Source organism: Enoplosus armatus, chromosome 22 (assembly GCF_043641665.1).
Source record: "Enoplosus armatus isolate fEnoArm2 chromosome 22, fEnoArm2.hap1, whole genome shotgun sequence".
Classification (NCBI taxonomy): domain Eukaryota; kingdom Metazoa; phylum Chordata; class Actinopteri; order Centrarchiformes; family Enoplosidae; genus Enoplosus; species Enoplosus armatus.
Window position 1 is genome coordinate 7,551,123 of NC_092201.1, and position 25,593 is coordinate 7,576,715.

Genomic DNA, 25,593 nt, shown 5'->3' on the forward strand with positions numbered 1-25,593 from the left:
TTGGGGCTGTCAAAACATGTTTAAGCATTTTATGACACTTTATATTGAATACTGTAGGTTGGTCTGACATTACATGATGTAAAATGATGCCGTGATACTTTTACCATAAAACAATCATCAGTACAATGTGAGGTTAAGGCCCAAACACGTGCAATACCTAAAACAGTACATATCATTAACAGGGAGATGCCAATATGCTGCGACAGTGTTTTTACTTTGAATCATAAATCTGATCCACGTTACCTTGACAGATATTCCTGGTGCCCCTGGTGGTCCTGACTGGCCAGGTAGGCCTGGAGATCCATTAACCCCTGGTACACCAGGAGGTCCCTGGGGACCCTGTAAGATGCAGTGAATAATATTTGAGTTGTCCTGAAGATCACTGTTGAAAAAACTCCAAAAGAGTCTTTTTTTGAGGACTCACTGAAGATCCAGGCTCTCCTTTTCGTCCAGGAACGAAATTTGCGTCCGTGCCAGCGATAACATATCCAGGCTCTCCCTGAGTGGAAACACAAAAAATCCCTCTCACAAAAGTAGATAAATCCAGTAGACAAATGTGTCATGGGCTCAAATCTCTGACGAAAGCAATCAGTCTAAATTAAATACACGTTAGACTCACTCTCTCTCCTCTCTGCCCCTTTGGACCAGTGAGTCCAGGTAGACCCTGCCATGGAAAGAAAGGGGAACAATGATTATTAGAAGAATAAACCATATTGAACCTATCTTGTGAAGGCAAAAATGCCCAAACAATACTTAAAAAACATTTAATGGTGAATATAAAACTTCCTGTTGGACAAATAAATGTTGCTCAATGCTGATGGATAATACTCCAAATATTAAATACCTTCATTTAGCTGTTGTTGTTTTTTTTTAGCATACATAATACATAATGGTCCATAAAAAGGTTTTCTTTCATAACTTTTTTATTTTGATCTTACCATATCGCCTGGAATACCTGTAGCGCCCTGGAAAAAAACACAAAAACAAATATAATTTTCAAGAGTCAGACCTAAATGAAATAAACTATAATCAGGTCAGTGTGAGTGTGTTTTCTGAATTTAGTTACCCGTTGGCCAGCAGAACCTGGGGGTCCAGTTCTTCCTGGTCGTCCTGGCAACCCAGGTATACCATCTGTTCCAGAAGGTCCCTATCATTTTAAAACATTATGGTCGGTGCTTGAAAATAAAATAATAGACTTACAAAGCAACACTCATCCATGCAGCCACAGCAAGGTTATGAGATTGGATGAAAAGTAATTACAACAATAATTTCATATACCGGCGCTATGAGGACACTGCAGATGTGTTAACATTTACTGTAACTGACTCAAGGAATAAATAACAGTATACAGACTGTAGGTCACCTCTTATTTTAACCAATCTGTACATATTTCTGAAGCTGTTCTTCCACCTGTTTGCCTGGAAAGTGAACAGCTCAATGATGCACATCTGCTTTCTAAATCAGATACACCCAAACATCTATTCACCTGTGAATCTGTCAATACCCAACACAGGTGAGATATTTGTGTTTCAACATGTTGAAGATGCTGTAGCATTTGCTTTTTTCTTTCTTTTTTTTTTACAGCAACCATCGTTACTACGACAACCGTTAACTGATAGCTGTTATGTCATAAGCTGAAGCATTACCTGCATTTTAAACAGGGTTTTTAATATGGTTGAAAAATGTTTTACAAGGAAATGGGGCCTCATTGTAATGAGGTGAAATGTGCAATACATTTTAAGAAAGTGACTTACTGCCTCCCCTTTTCATTTTATTTTTGTTCATTTTTGTGTGATATGCTGAAGCCTTCCTGTCAGTGACTGTACCTATGTAATTACATCTACTGCTCATCAACGACTGCATTACAGTAGAAACTTTAATTAAATCAAAATTGTAGTCGTTGCGGTGCACAACATCATATTTTAACATAACATATTTTACTATTTTTCACATTGGAGGCAGACCAAATATAAACAGCTTTTTTATGTTTACGCTTGTATGACATAGTATTGTCCATATTACATATATAATAAAATGTATAACAGATACAGCAGATGGGTAAGGTAGTCTTGACAATAAGTGATTATCAATGATGATGGTAATGATGACAATGGTGGTTGTGTGTATTGTCTTTGTATGTTGATTCTTACCCTTTCTCCCGTCTCTCCTTTGGAAGTAGTGAAAGGATCAAACTGCCCAGGGCTTTGCCTAAATCTCTACATAAACAAAAAAAGACTACTGGTTATTCTAAAACTTAAATTAATAATAAAGACAATAAAATTTAATGAATAACAGTGAGGTTACATTAATGCAGGACAGAGAGAGGACAGTGGAAAATGGAAACGTCGTAGTAGGAACATAGTATTATCATTTAACAGGTGGCTTAATGTAGAGAAGATAATTTGATAAAACATACCAGACCTCCAAAACCCGAACCATCTCCCTGAAAGAATGAGAGAAAGAACACTGAAAATAAATAACACTGCTTTTGCATACATTTCTAAATCAATTTAATCTTTAACACATTTCATTTAACTCACCCTTTCCCCTTTCTGGCCCTGGATGAACAGACAATTAATATGATTAATTGTTGATGATTAAAGAGAGAGAACTCATTAATCAAATCATCATTAATGTGAGAAGTTCAGATTAATGCCAGCACCTGTCAGTGGAGTTTAAACCAAGATGCAAATAAAGAAAATACACATCGAGCTGCAAAGAACATTGTGTCTTGATTTGTACCCTCTCACACATTTGGTTGCACTATGACTGATATGATAATTATACTGGTGATAACAATAATGGCAAAAGTGGCAGGGGGAGAAAAATGTTGGATTTTGTTTCTAAAGTACCAACCTTAACACACTTGGAGGGGCAGGGACCCTCTGGCTTTAGCAGACCCTTTGGGTCTTCAGTCGGGGTGTCCAACTGAGCAATCTGAACATGGAGACAAGGTAAAAGGTATTCATTATGGACTGACCAAAGATACCGCAAACAACTGATAATATAGATTAAAGTGGCAGAGATGGCTGTGTAATGCACACACTCCACCCCTCTGATGTCAAAATGAAGTCAAGACTGCTGAAGTGTTTCCACCGACAGTCTTTGAGAGTCAATTAAAAAAGTGATTACATTTACATCTATGTAATTAAACTATGCATGCCCAACCATCTCCAGAGGTCTCCAGACCTCTCCTATATGTCTTCTAGGTGCATTTACTTTACGTGTGCAACCTTTAGTATAGTGAGTATGAGAGCTTTCAATCACCTAAAACACACTTGTGCCAGTTGTAAAGGTTAGCTTAAATCACAAGTCTGATTTAACTGTAACATATCTCAATAACAAAGATAGAAAATAATTAGACGGACAACAGTTTTGCTTTGTTTTTTTCTTGCCTCATCATGCAGTTTGAACTCGGAGAGGAGTTCCTCACTACAAATGCTATTGATAAATTCTCTCTCAATGGAAGGGAAATCATCAAAGGTTGGTGAGTAGAAGATATTTTTGTAGCTGGTGGGTGCTGCTATTTTATTCAGCTCCTCAATGTCTGCATTATAAACTCCAACTGCCAGGACACTGACACCTATAGAGAAACAGATTCAAAACATTAGAATGCAGGCGAAACCTTCAGGTATTTAAAGTGTATCACATATTCCTAAACACCATTTTGAAGGTTTTACAATAACCTTTACTGACCCAGAGCACGTGCAATTCTGGAGGGTGGCACCACATTATCCTGTGCCCTGCCATCTGTAATCAGAACCAGAACATGGGGAACATCCTGCCTCATCCCCAGAGACTCCTTGAACAGTTCCTGCAGAACGTAACTGATGCCTTTTCCTGAGAGTGCACAAAAGTATTAAGAGAAAATAATAATAATTTAATAATAATTTTTGGCCAGTGCAAGCAATGCACACCATCTATCAATAAATCAAAGTTTATTTTCCCACCTTTCATAACACATTACAGATGACTGACAAGCTGACAATGAGATATATAAATATAAACAACAACAATTATTTGAGACTAATGAAAACCAGATACAGAAATGATGAAAGTAAAATAATAAAACCAATAAAATACATAAAAACCAATGAAATAGATAAAAGAAAATTACAATAGAGATAATAAAAACATTTCAATACATAAATATAATACAATAAATAATTTGGGCCATTATGTAATGGCCATAAAACATTCCAATCAAAAGCAAGCCTAAGAGGTAGGTTTTACGTTTATTTTTAAAAGATACCTTATATAAACAACAACGACTAATCCATTATTTTTTCATGAATTATAATTAGTCATTAAGGGGAAATGTATAAAATGATCACTTTAAGGTCTTGTGAACTCCAAACTTTAAACAAGTTCACAGAAAAACTGCTCCGCTCTTCCATAAATATATAAAAGTTTATTGAAAAAAATGCAATTAAGCAGTGAAACTTTTCTTTGATAAGATCATCTCACATGTTACTAGCTATATCAGCAGTCAGCATTAATACATCTATATGGTGGAAGGACCAAGAATAGCTTATTTTATTTTCATGACAGCTGTTAGAGCCTGTAACATCAACAGGGGGACCTACATAGTGCTACAGGATTAATCTGCCATCTGATGACAGGTGGCAAACAGAGGCAAAAAATGTGCGTCATTTGTGTGAGTGCCACTAACCTGTTCTGGTGTTGCCCCCTCCATAACGCAGAGCTCTAAGCGCCCGGAGCACAGAGTTTCTGTCTTTGAAGTCATTTAGACGGAATTCAATACGAGGCTCATCACTGTAATGAACCACAGCTATCTGAGAGAAGATTAATGGAGAAAATACATATCATCATCACATGCTATACATATTTTTTCATGTTTATGGGCAGGTGCCTCTTCCTTGGTGGCCACTCTTTACTTAGCCAATCACAAGCGATGTGGCACTGTGCCTTGTTTATCCTTTCTGCCAATGTTTGAGACAGATTATGCCCACTTGGTGAAAGAAATGCACATTTTCTTCCTGCTAATGGTGCTGGCCTTGCACAGAAGACTCGCTGGAACAGTTTGCAGCAGCTATTATCATTTAAAACCACTGCAGTCCAGCCCAGTTTGTAATTGTCCTACCACACTAAACCAACATAAAGCCAAAGAGACCAAAGTACACCTCAAGACACATCATCACCACAATATCAAGCTGGAACAAGATAAAACAAAGGTTTTTACTGAGAGACCAACCTGTGTAGCCTGAGAACCAATGACAGGGAAGTAGGTGACCACCCGGAATATGAAGTCCTTTATCTTAATAAAGTTGTTAGCGCCGATGCTGGAGGACTCATCCACTAAGAATACTATGTCTGCTTTGGCCTTACCACACACTGAACAAAACACAAAAACAAACAAACGTTAAACACATGTTCACCTTGGAATGTGTACAATAGGCCAATACTCGGTTTGATCATGTAGCAACTATACACACACTATTTCTTAATTAAGCTGCTGAATATTCACACTATAGAACATAAAACTTGAGCAATATCTATGTATGAAGCAGCCGGTCATCTCTCTAAAATACCTGGTCTTGGTGGTGTTGTTGTCCCTGCACTGAATGTGGTTAATCGAACGAGGTTGACTGCGGCCTCTTTGGCTTCAGGGACACGTGGCTGACTCTGAGGCTTCTTGGTGGTTATGGATTTAGTCGGTGGCACAGCAATGGGGTGGCGGGTGGTCCTGGTGGCCGTGTGAGTGATGGTGGCGTTGGAGATGGAGGCGGTCGTGATGTGAGGAGAATGGGGGGCGGCTGTGGCTGGCACAGAACGGACTGTCACCACCGGAGGATCCTGTCCCACTGGGATGCACAGAGCCATAACATAGCTGATTAAAAAACCTAAAGGTCTCAAGGGGAAACAGAGTCATTGATGCTTGCTACAAACAGGATATGGCAAAGGAAGATTCTAAGGAGTGAATCCTTGCTGAGTAGAAAACTGCAGCTGCACGGCTCTCTGAGGATTTAAAACTTTGAAGCTTGATTATTGAGTTGCCCCAGCATTTCTTAAATCCATTACTGAAGTTTGTGTGTCTTTCCTAACTTCTTAGTAACTAGCTGGTTTCAAACTAGTGACAAGTTGCCAAAAATAGCTTTTGAGGGCCAAGCGATTTATTAAACTTTTAAATTCAGGTATTTCTTTATTTCATTAATACATGTGTTTCAGAGATAGTAGTATTCATGCAGTTTAGAATGAGAGGGAAATATGTGCATAACGTTTTGTAATTAAATTTGTATTATCTTTTTGTATATATTGTATTTTGGTGAAATGTAATTTTAATATTTTCCCAGCGTACATCACTATTTAACAAAATTTTGTTTAGGTCAGACATCTCCACCATATTTCATATTAGTTAAGTCACTGTGGATTTACCTTGTAGTAAGAATAGATTAAAGAAGAGCATTTAACACAATAATCAATCAATACATTCATTATGACATGAGTGGAAAAATACAGATGCATATTAAGTGTACTTAAATTATATTGTAGGCATGCCAGAGAGAGATTCAAACCATTGAAGTAATGTCTTACATATTCTCTGATACACAGTGCTAATAGGGCCCTCCACTTCTCCATACAAAGGTCTGATGGTAAAAATGTAGGTTCTTCCATACAGCAAATCATTGATCTTGTAGGAGGAGAAACCAACACCCAGGGTCTCTGTTTTAGTCTCCAACACTGAAAAGACACACAAAAAATAACTGAGAGTAATCATTTCAGTTGATTTAATTTCCAGGAATAAAGAACCACAGGTTATTTTATCTATCAAACACAGCACTGTCACTCACTCATATCAGACTGTTACTAAAATTACAACCAGTTCCTGCCAAAGACAAAGTGAGCAATTATGAAAAAACATGGATATTGCTTATGTTTTTCTTAACATTTCCCTTTTTAACAAAGGGGTGCTTATGCTGAAACTCAATACACAATGCAACCAAATTTGTCATGCTTCATATCCACTTCAATCCCTTGGGGACAATTAAGAAAATTGATTACTATTAGAGTCACACTGTACTTTGAATTAATTCAAATAAGTATACCTTTGCCACTTTCAAACAAAACAGTGCTTATGACAGAGCTCTATACATGCACTTTGGGTTAACCACTTAACTGAAAATTGCATTAATGTTGCCGTGATGCTAAATTAAGGGTGACAACTGACCTGAGATGTGCCTCCAGGAGAGAAGGTATCCAGAGACGCCAGCCACACGTGTCCAGTTCAGAATAGTGCTGCTGTCTGTAGTGTTCAGAGCCGCAAAGCCATTCACTTTGGGCAGATCCACTGAAACAGAAAAACAAACAAACAGATAATCAAACGAACAAACAAAAAAGTCAAGAGCCATATTTGATGGATGTACTCAGGCTTAATTAATGTTTATACACAAACATGCACCATTCCATTCTCCCGATACCGATTCTGATATCTCAAGTCAGACTATCTGCCGATACTAATTTCCTATCTAATACCATTGTATAAATATCTGCCTAAAACCTCTGATTGAGAGCACATCTCATACTGTTCCTCACTGTTTTGGGCAGGCAGGACTCACAGGTGCGTGCAGTGACCAGGACTGGGCTTCCCTCCCTATTGCCCACCATAGCGGACACCTGGATCTTATAAGCAGAGCTCTCCCGCAGGTTGTTGATGGTGAGGGTGGTGGAAGCAGAAGATACCACGTGGGACTTCTCATCACCCCCTAGAGCAAGAAATAATACAATTCCAGCAAGTAGCGATAACGAGAGTGTGAAACAATACTGTTGTGCACTCATTTGCCGATAAAACTCTATTGCGAAGAGCCACAGGAGTCCAAATCATGACTTTTTAAGAGCTAAGGGTAATTACCAATTATGCAAAATGGTAGTAAAACACATGGTTGACTGTATATGTGGTCCCTCACCCAGGAAGAGGATCCAGGAGACTTTGTACCCAGATGCCCCCTGTGTTTTCCTCCAGGACAGGGTAAAGAAGTTCACTCCAATGTCCACAACCTTCACCTCCCTCACTGCCTGGATTGGCCCTGAGTGTGAGTCAGCAGCTGAAAAATAATCACAACAAAACTCACATTAAATCTTTTTTCCCCCCCAAAATTTTCATCAATTCCAATCATAAAAGCATAAAAAATTATTCATTCATTAAATTTAGGGCAATGCAAAATCACTGAGCTGAGAGAGCTGGTGTGGCTTTACTCACACACCCTATCATTTGTCAGTGTAATAAACTTGCCACTTGGAGCATGGTGTAACACACTAACTTTGACAGTGACAGTGATAAAATGATAGCAGCTCTTCTGACTTGGACTCAGTGACACATAGTACAAGTGACAACGACAGGAACTGTGGTTAAAATGGGAAGACCAAAGTACATGACTTGTCAGTCAAACAAAGACACAACGAGGGTGCTGTGGTACGGGATGAAGAACTTCGCTGTCCCTACCCATTTAATTACAATGGGGTGCACAGCTGCACGGAGCTATTTAGATCTAAAGATGAATCATGATCAATTAAGATAAACTGTGAGACCTCACTTCCATTCTGTACCTGTGAGCTGAGATAAGGAGATTTCTGGTCCCTCCGAGTTGCCGTACACTGCACAGATGGTGATTGTGTAGGTGGACTGTGGGTTCAGGTCTTCAATATGATGGAAGAGAACACTGCGGTCCAGGTAACGGGACTGAAGGCTGCTATCATCTGCAAGCATGCAGGTACATTCACGCAGATACACATATTACACACAGTGTAGGATATTCTGAGTCACTCACAATTTGTATTCATGCTTTTAGAAACAAAGTGAATAAAAGGCACTAACAGGTTGTCTGAAAAGTACATAAAGAGATAGATTGACCTGTGAAACCATATAAATAGTCCCCATATTGGGCTGGAGCAGAAAAAATCATGGGTAAATATATCACCTGCGTTCCAAGAGACTTTGTACTCCGTAGCTCCAACAATGGGACTCCATTCCACATCTATGGAGGTACTGGTGTAGGATGTCACCTTGAAGTTGGACACATAGCCCAACGGAGCTGAGAAAGAGGAAGATGGAACATGAATAAGCTGTATTTGCTCTTGTAAATACGTTGTTAATTACATTATTTCATCTATAATATGGAACAGAACAGAAAGATTCATGACAAATGAAATGTCATTTTGACTTGGCATCTTTAAGAGCAACTTAAAGCAGCTGAAAGTATTTTATTATTAAGTTAAACCACTTGGGGTCAGCAACCTCAACCTGCTACAGTGATGTAGAAGTGTACTCCAGGGTGTGTGACTACACTATGACATCACAGCTGGGGGGTTACAGGTGCAACAGAGCATACATCTGGCCACGACCAGCATTGAAAGGCTTTTCTCAGCCTGGTGTTAAGTCTTTAAAGACTGAACTGATCTCCAGGCACTTTTAATATAAACATTAGTAATTAAAAATAAAATAAAAATAAAATGTTGGTGGTTAGTGGTTAAAATGGGCATACGACTTCAAACAAAGACACCACAAAGGTGTGAATCACAACAACTTCACCAGTATCATTATATGTTGTTTTGGCATGATACTTTCTGGATGAAAGAAATTACTCTACACAGAAAGAACAAGAGAATACAGCATATTTTGGCACAACTGCACAGTCCACCAATCTAATCAGGAGACATATTGAACTCTGGTACTCACAAGTTTTGAAGGTAGCAGAGATGCCAGGCCCCACCACAGATCCAAACAGCACATAGAGAGTCAGGACATACTCAGTATCATGGGCTACATTCTTCAGCTGGTACTCTGTGGTGCTGCCATTCAGAGCCAACTGCCTGGGACGATCACGACCAACAAACTCTGAAAACAATATTAACATTGACAGTACAGTCACATCACTCTTTCTTTCAATTGACTATTCCCCGCTGTCCTCCTTTTTCCCCAACATTTCATCAAAGTGACTCCCCATGCCACTTTTCACATTCTCCTGGCAGACTGGCAGTGGATGTGTCCATTGTAAAAGCAGTGGCATTTCAAAAGCTCTTCTCAGAGTGAGTCTGTCACTGGGAGAAAGGGAGCAAGCCATCTGAAGAAAACCTGGGCTCACATGCATACAAAGCAAATGGCCTTTACCCGCTACTTGCTGTAGAAGGACATCATTGGGCTGTAAGAATGTATCGAGTTGGGAAGTATCACTAGAGGAACATGATCTTATCACTATGGACATACTTTTATGGTGTAAACAAAACAGGCTGAAAGAGAGTAAATCACCTGGGGTGGGTCCCCAGGCCAGTCTGTATCCTGTGGCTCCTGGGACACTGTTCCATGAGACGACAGCAGCACTGGTGCTCACAGCAGACACCTTCAAAGTTTGTACTGCACTGCTTTCCACTAACACACAGAGACAGACAGAGAAGGCTGTTGTTCATCTTCAAATCTAATCTTTCCTACGCCTATAATGCTGTACCAACTCATGCCTGTATTTTTGTAGTTAGCAAGCATCCTAGTTACATGTCTTGATTTTGGTGGTGGTGATGGGCCCCTCCGTGTCTCCAAATATGGGGTTGATGGTGATGGTGTACTCAGAGCCTGGGTAGAGGCCCTGGATCATGTAGAAGTTAAAGGTGTCCCCGAGGTTTATGTTCTCTATGTGGCCATCTGAAAAACACACAATAGTTAAATGCCATGAAATAAGATCTGGTTTGGTCTCTGTAACTCTAATATCACACATTTTGGCTTTATTTCACAAATCCAAGGTGACTTCCTCTTTGCTACACACCTCTATACATTTATGTAGCAAACAGTGAGCAACAGTACCTGGGGATGCCCATGTCAGACGGTATCCTGTGGCACCCTTAACTGACGCCCACCTCGCCTGGACAGTGTCTGTGGTGGCGTTTTGGACCCGGAACTGCTGAACTTGCACCAACTTTACTGTGGAGCACACCCACATCCACACAAACATGCACATATACACAAATTCACACACACAAATTCCATATTTTATCTTTATTCAGTGATCCAGTAAATCATAGTGATGACAAAAAGTAAGGTTATTTAATCTGATTTTTGATAGAGAAAAAGGTTATGTAATGTAATGCAATGAAATATAAGAAACATAACATCTAGAGATATTTCTCAAGTGTAGCATGAAATAGAGATAAATGAGTCTTACTGCATGTAATAAACCTAATGCCGGTATGTTTCTATAGAACAACATCACCCTAGTGTGGATATATTATGGTACTACACCTTGGCATTTGCTTCGTTGTGTTGTACCTTGTTTCATACTCTAGTACATGACTTTGTCCTGCAATTGTTGATTGGTTACAGATACATAGGGTAAATAAAAGAACTTGAGTGTGAAAAAGTTCTTCTGATCTTTGGCTTTTCGGTTTAGGTAAATAAATATAATGATGGTGTTTTGACCAATAAACGTACATGTCTTGCCCACTATTGAAACCGGTTCACTTGGTCCCTGGGGGTAAACAGCATAAATACTGATGATGTACTTCTTATCCTCCTCCAGGCTGTCGATCACATGAGAAGAGGTGTCTCCAGGAAGCAGTTGCTCATAAGTAAATCCTGGTCGGTTGGCTGCAGAACAAAAATATACGTGTTCCTGTGATTCTTGATGTGCTTATGGCTTTCATTCAAAAAAATATTAGAGTTCAACATTGTCAAATTAATTTAAATGGTAGATTTAAATCTTTATCATCAATTAAAATCAAAGTAGGTGCATCTCTAAGGTATATCATTATACTACTACTAATGCAAAAACATACATGACCTTTTTATGCTAGTGATGCTCTGCAATATGTCTGGTGTCAAATAATGATAAATGCATGTTAGCATACATCTTGGGATGTAGATCTTGAATCCATTGAGCTTCCCTAGAGGAGGTGTCCAGCCCAGGCGTAGAGAGAACAGACCCTCTTCAATAACACGGAAGTTTGACACCTGAGGCAAAGGAGCTAAAAGACAGAAACTTGTTGCTCAGGGAAACGAGGTACAGTGAAATCCAAAACAGATGCACAGAAGTATTTGTGTATTTTTAACAAGGTGCATTCGCTGATATGTGACACCCACTTGTCTGGACGGTGATTGTTGCAGAGTCTCCTATGAGGCTGGGGTAAATGGCATAGACAGTGAGGGAATAGTCTGTTTTAGGACTCAGCTCCATCACCATTGCTGTGCTCACGTCTGCCTTCAGATCAATCTGTTATATACACAGGAGACAGCAAAACGAGAAGCAGCTTAGTGTGTGTTTGTTTGTGTGAGAAAGAAAGTGAAGAGAAAGATGATTAATCAATAAAGTGTTGAAGTCAGAACAGAAGAGAGAAATACAGAGACAGTGCAATGACTCAGAGTTACACTTCTGAAACGTGGACATAAATAAATATCTAGATATAAATACATTTATATGTTCACTTTCCAAGTGTCCTCGGTAAACCACCAGCATGCTTATGCTTTGTTTACACTTCTGTCCAAAACCCTCTTCTCCATTATAATGAAATTAGGTGGCATGTTGTGCCTTATAACATAATGCAGCTAAACTAAAATATTCCTCTTTTGGTACTGTAACACAATTCTCTGTCTCTGTCAAGGGTACGACTGCAGTGTTATCATGAAAACACATAAACACAAGCACAAACACAGAAGCATGGATATTGTTGAAGCATCAATGCCAACACCACTGTTCATGTGGATCCCATTTATGTAATATTGGCGTGAGCTTTGGAGAGTTACACAGATGGAATTGCATAAATAACTCAGGCTGCAATGACAGATGACTCACTGCCTTTTAGTTCAGTACATGTGCTGGTCACAGGGGTGACCTGCAGTTTTGGTCATAAGCAATCCTGAGGATGAACTGAGGGATGTACTGCAGTGGAAATGGATGGAAACATGTTCCTGCTGTAGAAGGATTCATCAGTGTGTCAGCTATATAATCTGCCCCTCAAGTTCCACATCCTTCACTATTCCCACTTGCTTATGTTCAGCCCACTGCCCCGACCTTCGCCATCATACTTGAAAATTTGGATATCATGTAAGAAATAATTAGCAATTATTGTTACAAATAAATGGTGAGACAGATTCTTTTTAGTTTATATCATTTTTTTTAGCTTTGAGTTGATTATGAATTTATCTTTCCACCATGACATCATCGGCAGGAAACAGACTGTGATCTGCAAACAACTCCTAGGTCAAGTCCCAAATTGGTTTACTGTCTATGTGAAAGTCATATCTAAAGTAAGCTACTGTTAACATTTACAACAATAGGACCTTCAATATGATAATATGGTCTATGCTCCCTTGCAGTCCAGCTCAATAGAAACACAACTATCATCATGCACATGCATAATCCCTCACCTGTCTCTGCTGCAGGGGGAGGAGGTCTCCCTTGGAGCTGAGAGGGGTGACCAGGAGACGATATCCGGTGACATCACTTGTGGCCTGGCTCCATGTCAGTCTGAGGGAACTGTGGGCCAGCTCGCTAACCTGCAGGTCTCTGGGACCAACCACACGCTCTTGAACTAGGATTGGCAGAAGGTACAGAAAGAGGGATGAGATGAAGAAAATAAATGAGAGGAAAGGAGGACAGGAACATAAAACATGCAAGTTGGCCTGGATGTATAATCTGTCGGCAAGATATATCAATCTTCGTGATAAGGCTGCAGGGCAGAGTGAAATAAAAACTATAATTCATTTTTATTACACTTTTCAAGCTCTAGTGTGAAATACAATTCATCAGTATAAAAATGCAAACAGCTGTCAGTACGAGGGCAGATTTTTAAGGAAAATAAGTTATGAAGAACTTTGCTTTCATACTGCGTGTGTATTCACTCACCAGGCTGGGAAGTTTTCACAGGACGTGGTGGTTCAGAGGCCGTAAAACACACTCTGCGAGACAGTTTGGGAAGGATGGTTTCAAGGCGATGGTAGTCCGTGCCCAGCAGTAGGTGTTCCTCAAGTGGCTCTGACACAATCCTCCTCAGCTCTGACTCATCTGCTCCCCTAACACCTGGTCACAGGATCGACAAAAAGACAATGGGACATACAGCAACAGTACATTTATTTAGTATACATACACACTGATATTTGCAAAGGCAGATAAAAACAATTAACATAATTAATGGCCTGCTGAACATATGTGTCAGGACGTCAACATCTGTGGGATTTTACTTGATAAATGCACAATAAAAACAAGTGAATACCAATTACAGAGCAATAATGATGCAGTGTCATTCCTATGTTTGACATGTTGTCTTTGCCTTTTCTCCAGATACTTTCCTACAGACACCACTAGGGGGAGCTGTGGTATTTTTAATGATTTATTGTAAACCATGAAAAGATGTACATACCCATACACATGCATACTGAAGACATACACAGGTTTAATCAAATGCTTTGCTTTATGGCCCCTACCTCAAACTATGGCATTATGTGTGTTTGTCAGGACCCAGTTTGCAGAGGTGGGCCCTGACGAACATCTGATAAGAACTCAATCTGGGCTTGAAAGGTTCTGCTGTGTTAATGTAGTAATGAAGAAATTTAGAGAAGTAGATGGCCGAATTGCAAGTCTTTTGGGAGAGTTAATACACAGTTTGTGTTACTTGAAATCAGCACCTGGAAAAGATAAATGTGCATTTGTTTTCTTTATAGTTGTACAGAACATGTATTTCAATGGATATATTTGTACATATGTGTTATTCATGCAGCACAGGCTCTACAGGCATATTGGTTTTGCACTAGTACACAAGATGCATGTGGAGCTTCTCCGCAGGGGTGATGAATGAGGGGAGCAGGCCTCAGTGTCAGAAGTGCAGATGGGGGACACTGAAACGCCTAATAAAAAATGGCTGCGATTAGCACACCATGGGCTAATGAGCAGTAATTATTGCACCGCTCCCAGCTGAGCAGAGTAAGTTGCGAGCATGTGTGTTTATGCGTGTGTGTAGGAGAAAGAGGGTAAAATATGTTTAAATAAACTTGTGGATAAACAGCAGTGTGTATTCATGAGCGGGGGAAAGGTGTAGGATAAAGTAGATTTGATGATGCAACACACAGTACCAGAAAGCACACTTTTACATATACAGTATAGGAGCTGAATTAATCACTCACCTATTCTTACATAAATATTTAGTAGATGTTGTTATGTTTGCACATACATATACAGTGCATACACCTGCATGAGTGCGCCCAGACACGCAACAAGAATCACACACACACTCACAAATACCCACACTGAATCCAATGAATTCAAATGTACAGGACATGAATTTCTAACTGCAAACACTGCAGATAAGCCGGCAGAGCTCGGATAAAATCTGAGGAGCCGCTGCAGTGGGGATGTTGAAGGAATTCACAATAACAAGTTCCACGCTCACCTACTGCAAAGAGAGAAATCCCATTGTCATCCACTGCCCTGGCTGCAGCATCAACCTGGTCGTCTGAACGTCCGTTCGTGATCAATACAGCAATCTGCACGGCAGCGAGACAGAAAAATCCCAAATGTAAAGACATTAAACATAATATAACAATATCTTACTCACACACACTGCCATTTTCATGGGTAAAATATACATAAAAATACATTAAGGTCAGTAACTAATAATTGGTACATTTAGATAATGAAAGATCAAAGTGAATCAATAATCTTAACATTACTGGCATTCTGCAGTGATTTATAATAAACAATAACCTGATCATTTGTATAAAAATGAATACCAGCATGGTTAGTTTTAGTAGCACTTTCTACCTTTAATTTAGTGAAAATGTGTTGAGTATTGCTAAAACTATGGTTTGTCTCAATGGAGGTTCATCCAGCCTCCAAACAAGTTTGTTTGGGTAAAAAGAACATCTTTGCAAACAGTATAATGCTCACAAAAGCCCCCATGGACATTTGACATGGTTTAACTCATAATTGAATACATAATTAAATAAATCAAACAAAGTGGAATTCAAGGATGCTGGCTTGCAACTGAGACTGCTAATTTGCCCATTAAGGACAATTTACTCAGTTCATTCAAAGTTCATCCCTCAGTCAATGAAGAAGGGTGCTGGAAAACATCAATATGAGAATGTAGCTGTTTTTTCTGCATGTGCTCTGGCTGTACAATTCAATATATCAGCCTAATCCTCAACTCTCTGCCTTCCCACGTCAAGTGTGCTACTGCAAGATGATTCGCACGCACACTCAGCGATAGAGAGATGACTGGAATGCTAACCAGCTGTGTTATACTGAGACTACACTACAGCGTTAGACTGTCAGAAAACTTTAGCTGACAGAAATGGAGAGCTGTTAGAAGGGCATTTGGACATTTGACAAGGCACTTATGAGACAAGTTTCATTAAGTTGCCGACTGTTGCATTTGGGACCCTGTGGCAAAGCAGGTCAGTCTCTGTCATCATCGTTGGATTACTATCAATTGGACTTTTTGCGGTGTGTCTGGCACAAGTCGTCCCTGATGGACAGCCATTCAGCCATCTGAGCATGCTGAATCTGCGGCGGAGGCTAAATCTATTGCCTCCACTTTTTCTTCTTCTACAAGCAAAAGACAAATCAAAGCAAAGAAAAATCTGTTGCTAGTTGAAACTTTTATATCAGACATACACTCAGTTTGTATTCCAAGCATAAAGCAAGAATGTTTGATCAGATTCACAGTGTGTGTGAAAATGTTAGACCATTTTGTTTTGTTTGTTTTTTTCACAATGTTCTTACGAGTACAAATACAGAATCCTGACTAGTAATTTCCTTTCACACAGGGCTAGAACATACAATACATGAATGTTGATGGCCAGCTGGAGGCAGTAGTCTTTGCAGCATGGGCTGTAATCTTAAATCAATCGTTTCCCTGTTGTTTGTGTGTCTGCAGTTTGTCTTACATTTCACAAGATTTAAGCCCTTCAGTTTTTAATGTGCATGGAAGAAGTTCAAGGACATTATTTCAAAGTGATGTGACCTCTTTTACCTTTGCTCTTGCTTGATATTACCTACAGTAAGTGTAGTCAGTTTGTGGGACTGTTTCAAGGGTACAGGATAGCTTTTTCTATGCTTTACTCCCAGTCTGTGGGTGTGCTAGAAACTCGCAGTATGCCAAACAGCAGGCGAAGATACTCTGGATGAGTTTTCACTACTCCCTGGTTGAGGCATTGTACCTTTGGGGCATGGTCTCGACTGATGACAGGGCTGAACACAGGGTCAACCAGAAACTGGAGGGCATCACCAATCCTTCTGGATCCACCCTCATAGGGGAGGTCTCTGATGGCTCTGAGCACCTCCTCCAGTGAGCTGTAGTCTGTCAAAGCAATCCGCATTCTGCAAGGAAAGGATAACAGGGAAAGCAAAACTGTATTAGAATTAATGGAATAGCTAATACAAACATCGGTGTATATTTTGTCTTAAAAGTTTTACCTCGGGACATCCCCAAAGACAGTGACTCCAAAGCGGACCCCCTCAGTTCCCACCACACTGTCCTGGAAGGAGGAGATGATGGCTGAGATGAAGCCTTTGACACTGGAGAAGCTGGTCTGGCCCACACCCCATGACTCATCAACCAGAAACACTATGTCTGCCTGCACCACTGTCCTGCATGCTGAGGGGAGAAGAATGGATGAATTAGTGTGTGCAGAAATACCAAATGCATGCAGGGGAATACATGTTTGAAAAATTCAAGATTGCTGTTTGCCCTTGCCTTAACCTTTTATAATCAAAAGAATTTGGACTAAATCCAAAGTAAATCTTTAAGGTTACAGGGTAACGTTGGTAATTAAGCCATGTAACTTGTGTTTTATTCCTACACTAACCACCAGATAGCAGTCCTGTTCCGTCATGTTGAGATTTTTCCTTTCACTTGCTTCTTTCTGTCATGCAGCCAGAGCACCACACAAATCCCCATGAATTTTTAATGAGACACAAGTGAGCCAAAGAGGCTATCAATATTCTGAGCACTCCAGCAATAAAACTTTAGTACAGCGATGAGGAACGGCTAGAATAATAAGGTAAACACACCCAAAATCAGGGTCAGTCCCCTCGCTCAAGCAAACAATCGCATTTAACATACGGACCTGCTGCGTTTGGCAGGATTCAGATGCGTTTTAATGTGGAGTTAAAAAGCCAGACACACAAAAAAGGTACACTGATGCATTGACTACATGCACACACATACATTAGCCCTTGCAACTCTGTCTCAGATGCACTCGCCTGCATACATTCCCACATAAATATACAGTACTGTACTAGCAAAGGCACAAACCCCACATAGAAATCTGCAGCGTGTGCAAACGCCCTCTGAGTCAATATTCTGGCATTACATATGCAATAAACCACAGTGACGACAGCATTGATTAGGCTAGTGAATAAGAGATAGGCACCGCTGATTGTTCTGTAAGTGATAACTCAGCTTCTCTGCTATCCTCCATTTCATTACAGAGCTTTCTCACTTCTATTATCTCGCCCTCCTTCCTTTGGCTGCAATCCCAGGATTCACTGGGGGTGACATATGTCTCCAGCCAACATTATGTTCTCCCTCACACACCTATACATGTCTGGCCACACACCAAGGAAACAAAATATCATTGGGAATACCATTATGGCGCCCTCTCTTGTGCTGAGCTACTATCTTTGCCTAAATGGGAGCCTAAGTGTCATATATTCGGCAATAGTGGATTCATCTCTGATGCAAAAAACACAGTTAAAGCCACTTATGCAAATTCACAGGATACAACAATGTTCATCCTCTTCCGCCTGAGTTGAGCCAACAACCCTAGCATACACATGTGGCTGTTTCATTTACTAGGATACATTTTATACTCCACATTTCTGTAAAAGCACATAAAACATGGCGGAGACTTTCAGCAAGGAAGCAACTGGAGGCTGGTCTCTGTCTGAGGAACACAGACTGAGGTTGAAAACAAGATCAATTATCCAGAAGTTTGTCTGTCTGGGCTGGCAGGTGAGAACCACATGCCCAGGATAAGGAGACAACACATGCTGAGGGATTAGGAATGGTTTTCTTGAAGGTTATCTATGCTGATTTCTCAAAGGTTGTATATACTTCTGTGTTAGACCACCATTGATTTAGGCATTAGATGTAGCTCAGTGGCTACAGCATACGCTGCAGAAAATTCTGCCAGGAAAGAAATAGTCTAAGAAATAATGATGCACTACTGCAATCAGCTCCAACAAGATCAAGAGAAAAGATACAAACCATCAGAGAGCACAAGTCTAAGAAACTCAAAGGACCATCAAGTTCAGATTGTATCCAGACAAATGAATGTAAAAGTTCCTCTAAGAAGAAGAAACTGCAGTAATTTGCAGAGAAGCTACAAAGGGCAGGACAGAAATATTAAATGGAAGAAATGCCAAATTTCTCACAGTTGATGTGACGAATGCACAAAAATTCCCCCAGGATCTGTTTCCAGTGCCATGTGCACACCCCGTTGGGACACTCAGTGGATGTACACAAACAAGTCAGTCTACTACTCTACTCATAATGTTGTGGTTCTAATTTAAATTTCATGCAGTCCATTATGTAGCTGGAAACAAAAGCAGAGAGAGGACCATATAACCTATTAGACTAACCAGCTGGCTGACATTAAGTTGACACAGGTTCTGAGCTGGTTGTTGTTTCTGAACTCTGTTTGCACATATCTTTCCTGTCTCATCACCTCATCACATGAGCTTTATTCTTAGTCAGGAATTATTTCATGTTATAATAAATATAGGCTACTTGATATTGATATGATTTGAGTAAAATGGTCTTCATGAGTCAACTACAAAGATAATTTTGTTGATTTGTAGCCGTGCATCTTGCATTATTAATCACTGTAACACACAAAATAGCATGTTGATTGTGACAGTAAAATGCTCTGGTTCTCCAAATTACAGTTGCATACAATTTTTGATTGTAGGCGGCGAACACCACAGCAGGTGCCAGTATGCATACACATATTATTCAAATAGTGAAAGAAACCTACAAAACACATGCATGCACTTATTATTACTGCGACCAATCTGCTGATCTCTTGATGACAATGAAGAAACAGCATCCAGTTTCTTGAGTTTGGAAACTACTTGCTCCAAATTTCACCTCATGTTCCGAGTTCTACTTAACGTTAAATGCTTAAAAGGCATTTAAATGGCATGTAGTGACAAACCCACGTCTTTGTAGGCTGCCCAGCACCAAACGGCTGAATGAGACAGTTAGCTAGCTGACAGTTAGAAACTAGCTAGCTGGTGAACACAGTGGAGAATTTAGAAGAGGAGCATAAGTATTTGACTTACATTTGTCGGGTTGACAGAAACGTTACTCCAAATGAATGCTAATGTTGCTCGGTGTCTGCTGGGTGTGTAAATCATAGCTAATAGTTTGCTAACACGTTCACTACGCTGCAACTTCATAAGGTGATGCGTCAGTGTTTTGTTTACAGCTTAACTCCGCTGCCCCCTAGTGGCCAAAATAATCGAGTCGTTATGGCCAACAGGTTGGCAAACATGGACAGACATTAGCTTTTATTTGGAGTCGTGTTTATGGCCACCGGACAGTAAATTTGTTGGCTAAAAGAGGCAGAAAATCTCCCTAGAGCTGTGGAGTTTGATGCTAATTCTCTGAGGGTTCCTCACTGTGAGCACCCCACATTGCACACAGTCACTTGATTTATTGTTAATATAAAAATATTGATTAATGGAGCTTTAAGGTGTCAGTTTCTTGTACACTAGGCCCTAAGGGTTGAGATGATCTGATATGATGGCATGTGAATTGCCACTAACAAGAATAAACAACGATATCAGCCACAAAGGAGCAGTAGCTTCAAATATGGCCTCCGGCTATTTATATCCTCTATAATTCTGCCCAACTGCCAACCACCTTCCAGGTGGTGGAAATCTAACTTTTGATTGGCTGATTGACCTTTTGGTGACATCCAATAGCACCTGAGGCCAAGGTTCTGTAACTAAGGAATGGGTTTGACAGGTTGGCAGACAGACTGCTGTACTGTGCATGAGGCTAGCAGATGTTTAAATTCCCTGACTAGACACAGTCTGGAGAGAGAAACTGGAGCTGAGTTAGTGTCTGCCCCGCATACCGGTCCATGTGTGGAGATTTAATGATGGAGCACTCGCACAGACTGTGTTCATTGAGCACCTGCCCTTTCTTTGGCCTAAGCATCCAAGTCAACTAATTCATAGCTCTGTGCACATTGCTGAAAATCAGACATATGGCTTTGACTCAGATTTAAGCAACTGATGGTACCATAAGGCACTGACTGAGTTTTGAGTAAATTAAAGACTGAGTAAGTGAGAGAGTAAAGAAAAAAGCTTGATGGTGCTTATATGGGAAGTTGAAAACAATAAAGAGGAGGAACATTAAGGGAAAATGAATGAATTGTGTGTTTAAGTGTGTCCTTTGGGTGTAGGAATGGCAACCGTTACCTTCAGCTTGTGCTGTCACGCTTTGATGGGAGAGAGAAAGGGACAGTAGAAAGATCCACACAGATGAACGGCCCATACTCTTCCTCTCCTCCTCTTCCTCCTTCGATCACCTGCTCCTCCTCCCAGTCCTTCTCTTCACAAATCACCTTCCTAAATTCCACTCTGCAATCATCAATTCCAACTCTTCTTTCCTCTTGTCTGAAAGTATACAGATGAATAGAGAGTGGGAAGAGGCACTCAAAGATAAAACATAATCAGTCATTTGTAAAGGACTTATGACTCATGCAGAGTATAGTTTTTCTTGCATACCTCCAGTGACACAGTGTTAAATAAATGTATGCACAGGGAAGGATGTCACCTGAACCGAATTTTGACGTATGCTGCAGACTCGGACACTCATAACACACATAATACATTTTACATGTCATGTCAATAAAACTTTTTCTTGAATCTTGGCCGTGTGCATCTGAATCTCATCAATATTACACTGTGCAGTATGTCACTGTCTGCAATTATATGGAATGATCCATACAATCAAAAATGAATCCAATTATTTTTCTTGTTTATTTATTGTTATTATAATAATTTAGGCCAGTGTACATTGGGTTAGCATAAAGTTGTACTCTCTCCCATCATTGTATGAGTACATTTGCAGACAGGAGCGTTCCCCGTAAACAGTTTTACAACAGATTCCAATGACACCATGGAAATAAAAGCATCAAAGGGGCTTTTAAACTGTCCAATATTAACCCAGCTATTCAAAGCAGTTATTGGGAAGTCAATAAACATTATGAACATTCAGGAACATTAAACGTTATGACCCCAATAATCCATTATGACACTGTTTTGTTGTTTATGCTGTTCATCAATGAAAAAAATCCTTTAGCTCTTCTTTGTTGATAGAGACTTTAAAGTTACATGAACCTCATGCAACGTGCAAATCACCACTGCGACAAAGTTGTGTTTCTAATCTCTTTACCCCGGTTTCATTTTCATACAGACAAATGCATAGCTATTCAACCCTCTAGATGTTTACTGGGATTTGTGAGATAGACTCTGCATACAAAATGACAAGACAATAATGAATAAGTATAATAGAATGTTGTTTTAACAAATTGTAATTTTTATAGGAAGAGAATTTTACATAAAATGTATTTTAGTGAGGCCATGCCATGTCTGCTTTCACGGCCATTTTGGCAGTACGAATGGCTGTTTATAAGAACATGTCAAATGTCAGAGTTGTGAGTTTTTGGTTACTTATTTCTCTAAAATCAGAGAAAAAAGAAAAAACGAACTGCTGTGCTTGCATTCCCAAAGATACACATTAGTACATGTGGACAGCTAAAGTTGTAGATATGGAAACGTCCTTTATAAGCTCAAAGACGTAAGATATAATGTGTCATCATGTATCATATATTACTGAAAGAGAAGAACCCTTCATGACTTGACAATGACTTGATTTAGGCTACAGTAAGTCACACTTAGTTACTGGAAAGCTTTCAGTTAAAGTAGCTCAAAGAAGAGAGATGCATGGTCCTGGTCAGTAAATCCAAGCAGAGTGATAGGTTCGAGGAAGCTCCACAGGTGAAAATTATGTTTGGACTGGTCAGACCTCTGGACCATGTGCACCTGTCCTAGACGGAGGATTACCCAAACTCCCTGAGGGCCTGCGATGCCCTGGAACTCACACTGCAGAGGTGATTATCTACAGAGCTAAGGCTGAGACAGCATGGCTGGTCGCTTCCAGTGTGTGTGCATACTACCTTGCACATGTTAAAAAAAAAGTAGCCCCATGACAAATTGGCAATAACGGGCAACAAGTGTGTCTACTTACAGTTTGCACCTTCCTTGTGTGTGTTAGTGCTTCATGTATGACCACAACATGCTGACACCATAGCAAATTTGTGGAAAAAAGGCACCATGTGTGTTAAATTCTTATCTCAACTTGCATGCGTGTCTTATCTGTAATCCAAAATGTGGTGGTTTTACATTTGTGCTTCACTGTGATCATGTTTTTGAAGTATGTACAGAACAACTAATACTTTGGAGATCGAAGTTCAGCTGTGGTTGTGTGGGTGACGGGTGAATGGAGATGGTCTTTGGCAGTGTTTCTAAGAAATGACAGCAGGACAGGTACATTTAGACAGATGAGCCTTGCTGGTGAAAGCACGGTCGGTCTTCACAGCAATCCAGATGAGGAGGGAGAGTTCAGCTGTCCATGAGAGTAAATGGTGGTACAGTAACGCTCTGGGATACAGAAAATCCTCCTCCTTTTCTTACTCAACAGACAGAGGAAACTTCAAGTTTGCATGGAAGAGATTAGCCCCAAGGCCACAGCTTTTGACTAGGCATAATACACTGTGAGTGGAGGCAATTCAGTCTCTTTGAAACGTTGCAGCTGCTTTACTGGCAGTAACCTTGAATGGTAATATTTGAAAGCAAGTATGGAAGTATTCTGCAATTATAGTAACTTATTGCAGAATCTTTACTGCAATTCGTGCTGCTCAATGGTCCACTTTCAATTCAGCTGAAGGATCCTGCAACCAAAATGTGTTGAGCGTTAAAACCTTAAATGTGTAGCCTACAGAGGACCACAGAAATGTATAAACAGAAAGAGCTACAACAACATTCAGTTAAGTGAGCGTAATCAATGCCTAAGCGCACGACGCACTGGCAAAGCAATCATGCAGCAGTAACGGATTATCCCATTTGAAATGAATGAACCCAGAGAGCAACACGTTCAACACATTAACTGTGATCTAGGAAATGGTTTGTGCTGTTATGTTTTACATTATCTTGCTAACCCCCACACGTCTCTACATAAGTGTGTATGTGTGCCTAAGTGTCTGTATGGATATAAGTATTACATCAAAGAGAGATCTGCCTTCACTCAACTACTATACATGAGATGAAACTATCACAGATTTCTTTTGGCTTTAAAGATTCACATTCCATCCTTCAAGCTATCCACCGATACATCTCTTCCAATGTTTCCTCATGAAAGCATATTTCAACTATAAATTAATATGATGGTGGTATAAAAAAAAACAAATCAGATCAATGTGAGGCAATCTGAATTCCAGAAAATTCCCCGGTGTGATTTGACCACCTGGTCTAACAGAGTCAGAATGGCTTACGGCTGACTAGTTTACAACCTCTGCAGATAAAAGTGAGAGCTGGCAGGGCTTGAACTCTAATGTAACACAGCCAAAAAACTACCCCCCCCCCCCCCCCCCCCCCCCCCGCACACACACACACACACACACACACACATACCAATGCAGATCTGTGATCTGTCTCTGCATGTATCATCTTAGTACTGAGAGGACAAACGTGTGTTTTTTGATGAATGACGGCGAGTGCAGCAGTACACAGTAAGTAAGTCTTGTACGAAGCAAGCAGCAAATGTTCAGCAATGTGCAAAAATACAGCAGAAAATAAAGGAGCACTGGTTTCAGCTTAACATAAATGTGTTTCTGAGGTCATCCAAATGATTAAGATAAGACTCAATGAAGTTAAAACCCTACAGAAACACTACAGCTAGCAGCTCTGAGGCACAGCAGGGTTCTCAGGTAAATGCCAACATCAGCATGCTAACATGCTCACAATGACAATGCTAATATGCTGATGTTAAGCAGGTATAATGATTTCCATGTTCACCATCTTAGTCTTGCCTGTTAGCATGCTGACATTTGCTAATTCGCGCCAAACAGAAAGCTCAAAAGAAGATGATGGGAATTAGTTTTACAGGTATTTGGTAATAAACCAAACTATCAGGTAAATTAGACATTTGGTGTGATGGTGACGCTGGAGGAAAAGTCAGGGGATCACCAAAGTTATAGCAGTTCATCCACTGGGGACAATGAATGTCTGCACAAAATGCCATGGCAATCAAATCATTAGTTGTTGAGATATTTCAGGCTGGACCAAAGTAGTGGATCTGACAGAAAGACATTGCCATCCATGTAGTCATGATAAAAATCACAGCTCATTCCAACAATACCTCAAGACATTCCTAAGCCAGACTCAGAGACAACATGCTTGCAATGATCCCACATCAAAAAAAACACTTGTACAAGACCATGCTGAGATCACAAGCACTTTGTCCATCCTCGCCAAGGAGAAAGAGTGTGTATTGTGTCCGAGGCCTTTAGTTTATCACTGC

General features: G+C 40.1%; 1 protein-coding gene across 1 annotated transcript in view; it reads right to left on the reverse strand.

The window, feature by feature from the left end:
- The window catches only part of col7a1l (collagen type VII alpha 1-like), a 48,716-nt gene extending 27,212 nt beyond the window's left edge, over nucleotides 1-21,504 (reverse strand). The window contains exons 1-33 of the mRNA XM_070928948.1: nucleotides 21,429-21,504; nucleotides 17,412-17,592; nucleotides 17,156-17,315; nucleotides 15,385-15,478; nucleotides 13,845-14,018; nucleotides 13,367-13,530; nucleotides 12,083-12,212; nucleotides 11,851-11,967; nucleotides 11,435-11,590; nucleotides 10,811-10,927; nucleotides 10,505-10,651; nucleotides 10,265-10,384; nucleotides 9,695-9,853; nucleotides 8,937-9,050; nucleotides 8,566-8,715; nucleotides 7,926-8,063; nucleotides 7,578-7,724; nucleotides 7,190-7,309; nucleotides 6,556-6,702; nucleotides 5,553-5,825; nucleotides 5,216-5,355; nucleotides 4,673-4,796; nucleotides 3,697-3,840; nucleotides 3,396-3,583; nucleotides 2,857-2,937; nucleotides 2,541-2,558; nucleotides 2,417-2,443; nucleotides 2,151-2,216; nucleotides 1,067-1,147; nucleotides 939-965; nucleotides 620-664; nucleotides 425-499; nucleotides 244-339 (exon numbers count right to left, since the gene is read on the reverse strand). Of these exons, the coding sequence (XP_070785049.1) occupies nucleotides 244-339; nucleotides 425-499; nucleotides 620-664; nucleotides 939-965; nucleotides 1,067-1,147; nucleotides 2,151-2,216; nucleotides 2,417-2,443; nucleotides 2,541-2,558; nucleotides 2,857-2,937; nucleotides 3,396-3,583; nucleotides 3,697-3,840; nucleotides 4,673-4,796; nucleotides 5,216-5,355; nucleotides 5,553-5,825; nucleotides 6,556-6,702; nucleotides 7,190-7,309; nucleotides 7,578-7,724; nucleotides 7,926-8,063; nucleotides 8,566-8,715; nucleotides 8,937-9,050; nucleotides 9,695-9,853; nucleotides 10,265-10,384; nucleotides 10,505-10,651; nucleotides 10,811-10,927; nucleotides 11,435-11,590; nucleotides 11,851-11,967; nucleotides 12,083-12,212; nucleotides 13,367-13,530; nucleotides 13,845-14,018; nucleotides 15,385-15,478; nucleotides 17,156-17,315; nucleotides 17,412-17,592; nucleotides 21,429-21,504 (3,996 nt within the window). The remainder of the gene's footprint in view (nucleotides 1-243; nucleotides 340-424; nucleotides 500-619; nucleotides 665-938; nucleotides 966-1,066; nucleotides 1,148-2,150; nucleotides 2,217-2,416; nucleotides 2,444-2,540; nucleotides 2,559-2,856; nucleotides 2,938-3,395; nucleotides 3,584-3,696; nucleotides 3,841-4,672; nucleotides 4,797-5,215; nucleotides 5,356-5,552; nucleotides 5,826-6,555; nucleotides 6,703-7,189; nucleotides 7,310-7,577; nucleotides 7,725-7,925; nucleotides 8,064-8,565; nucleotides 8,716-8,936; nucleotides 9,051-9,694; nucleotides 9,854-10,264; nucleotides 10,385-10,504; nucleotides 10,652-10,810; nucleotides 10,928-11,434; nucleotides 11,591-11,850; nucleotides 11,968-12,082; nucleotides 12,213-13,366; nucleotides 13,531-13,844; nucleotides 14,019-15,384; nucleotides 15,479-17,155; nucleotides 17,316-17,411; nucleotides 17,593-21,428) is intronic.
- Between the last annotated feature and the right edge of the window lie 4,089 nt (nucleotides 21,505-25,593).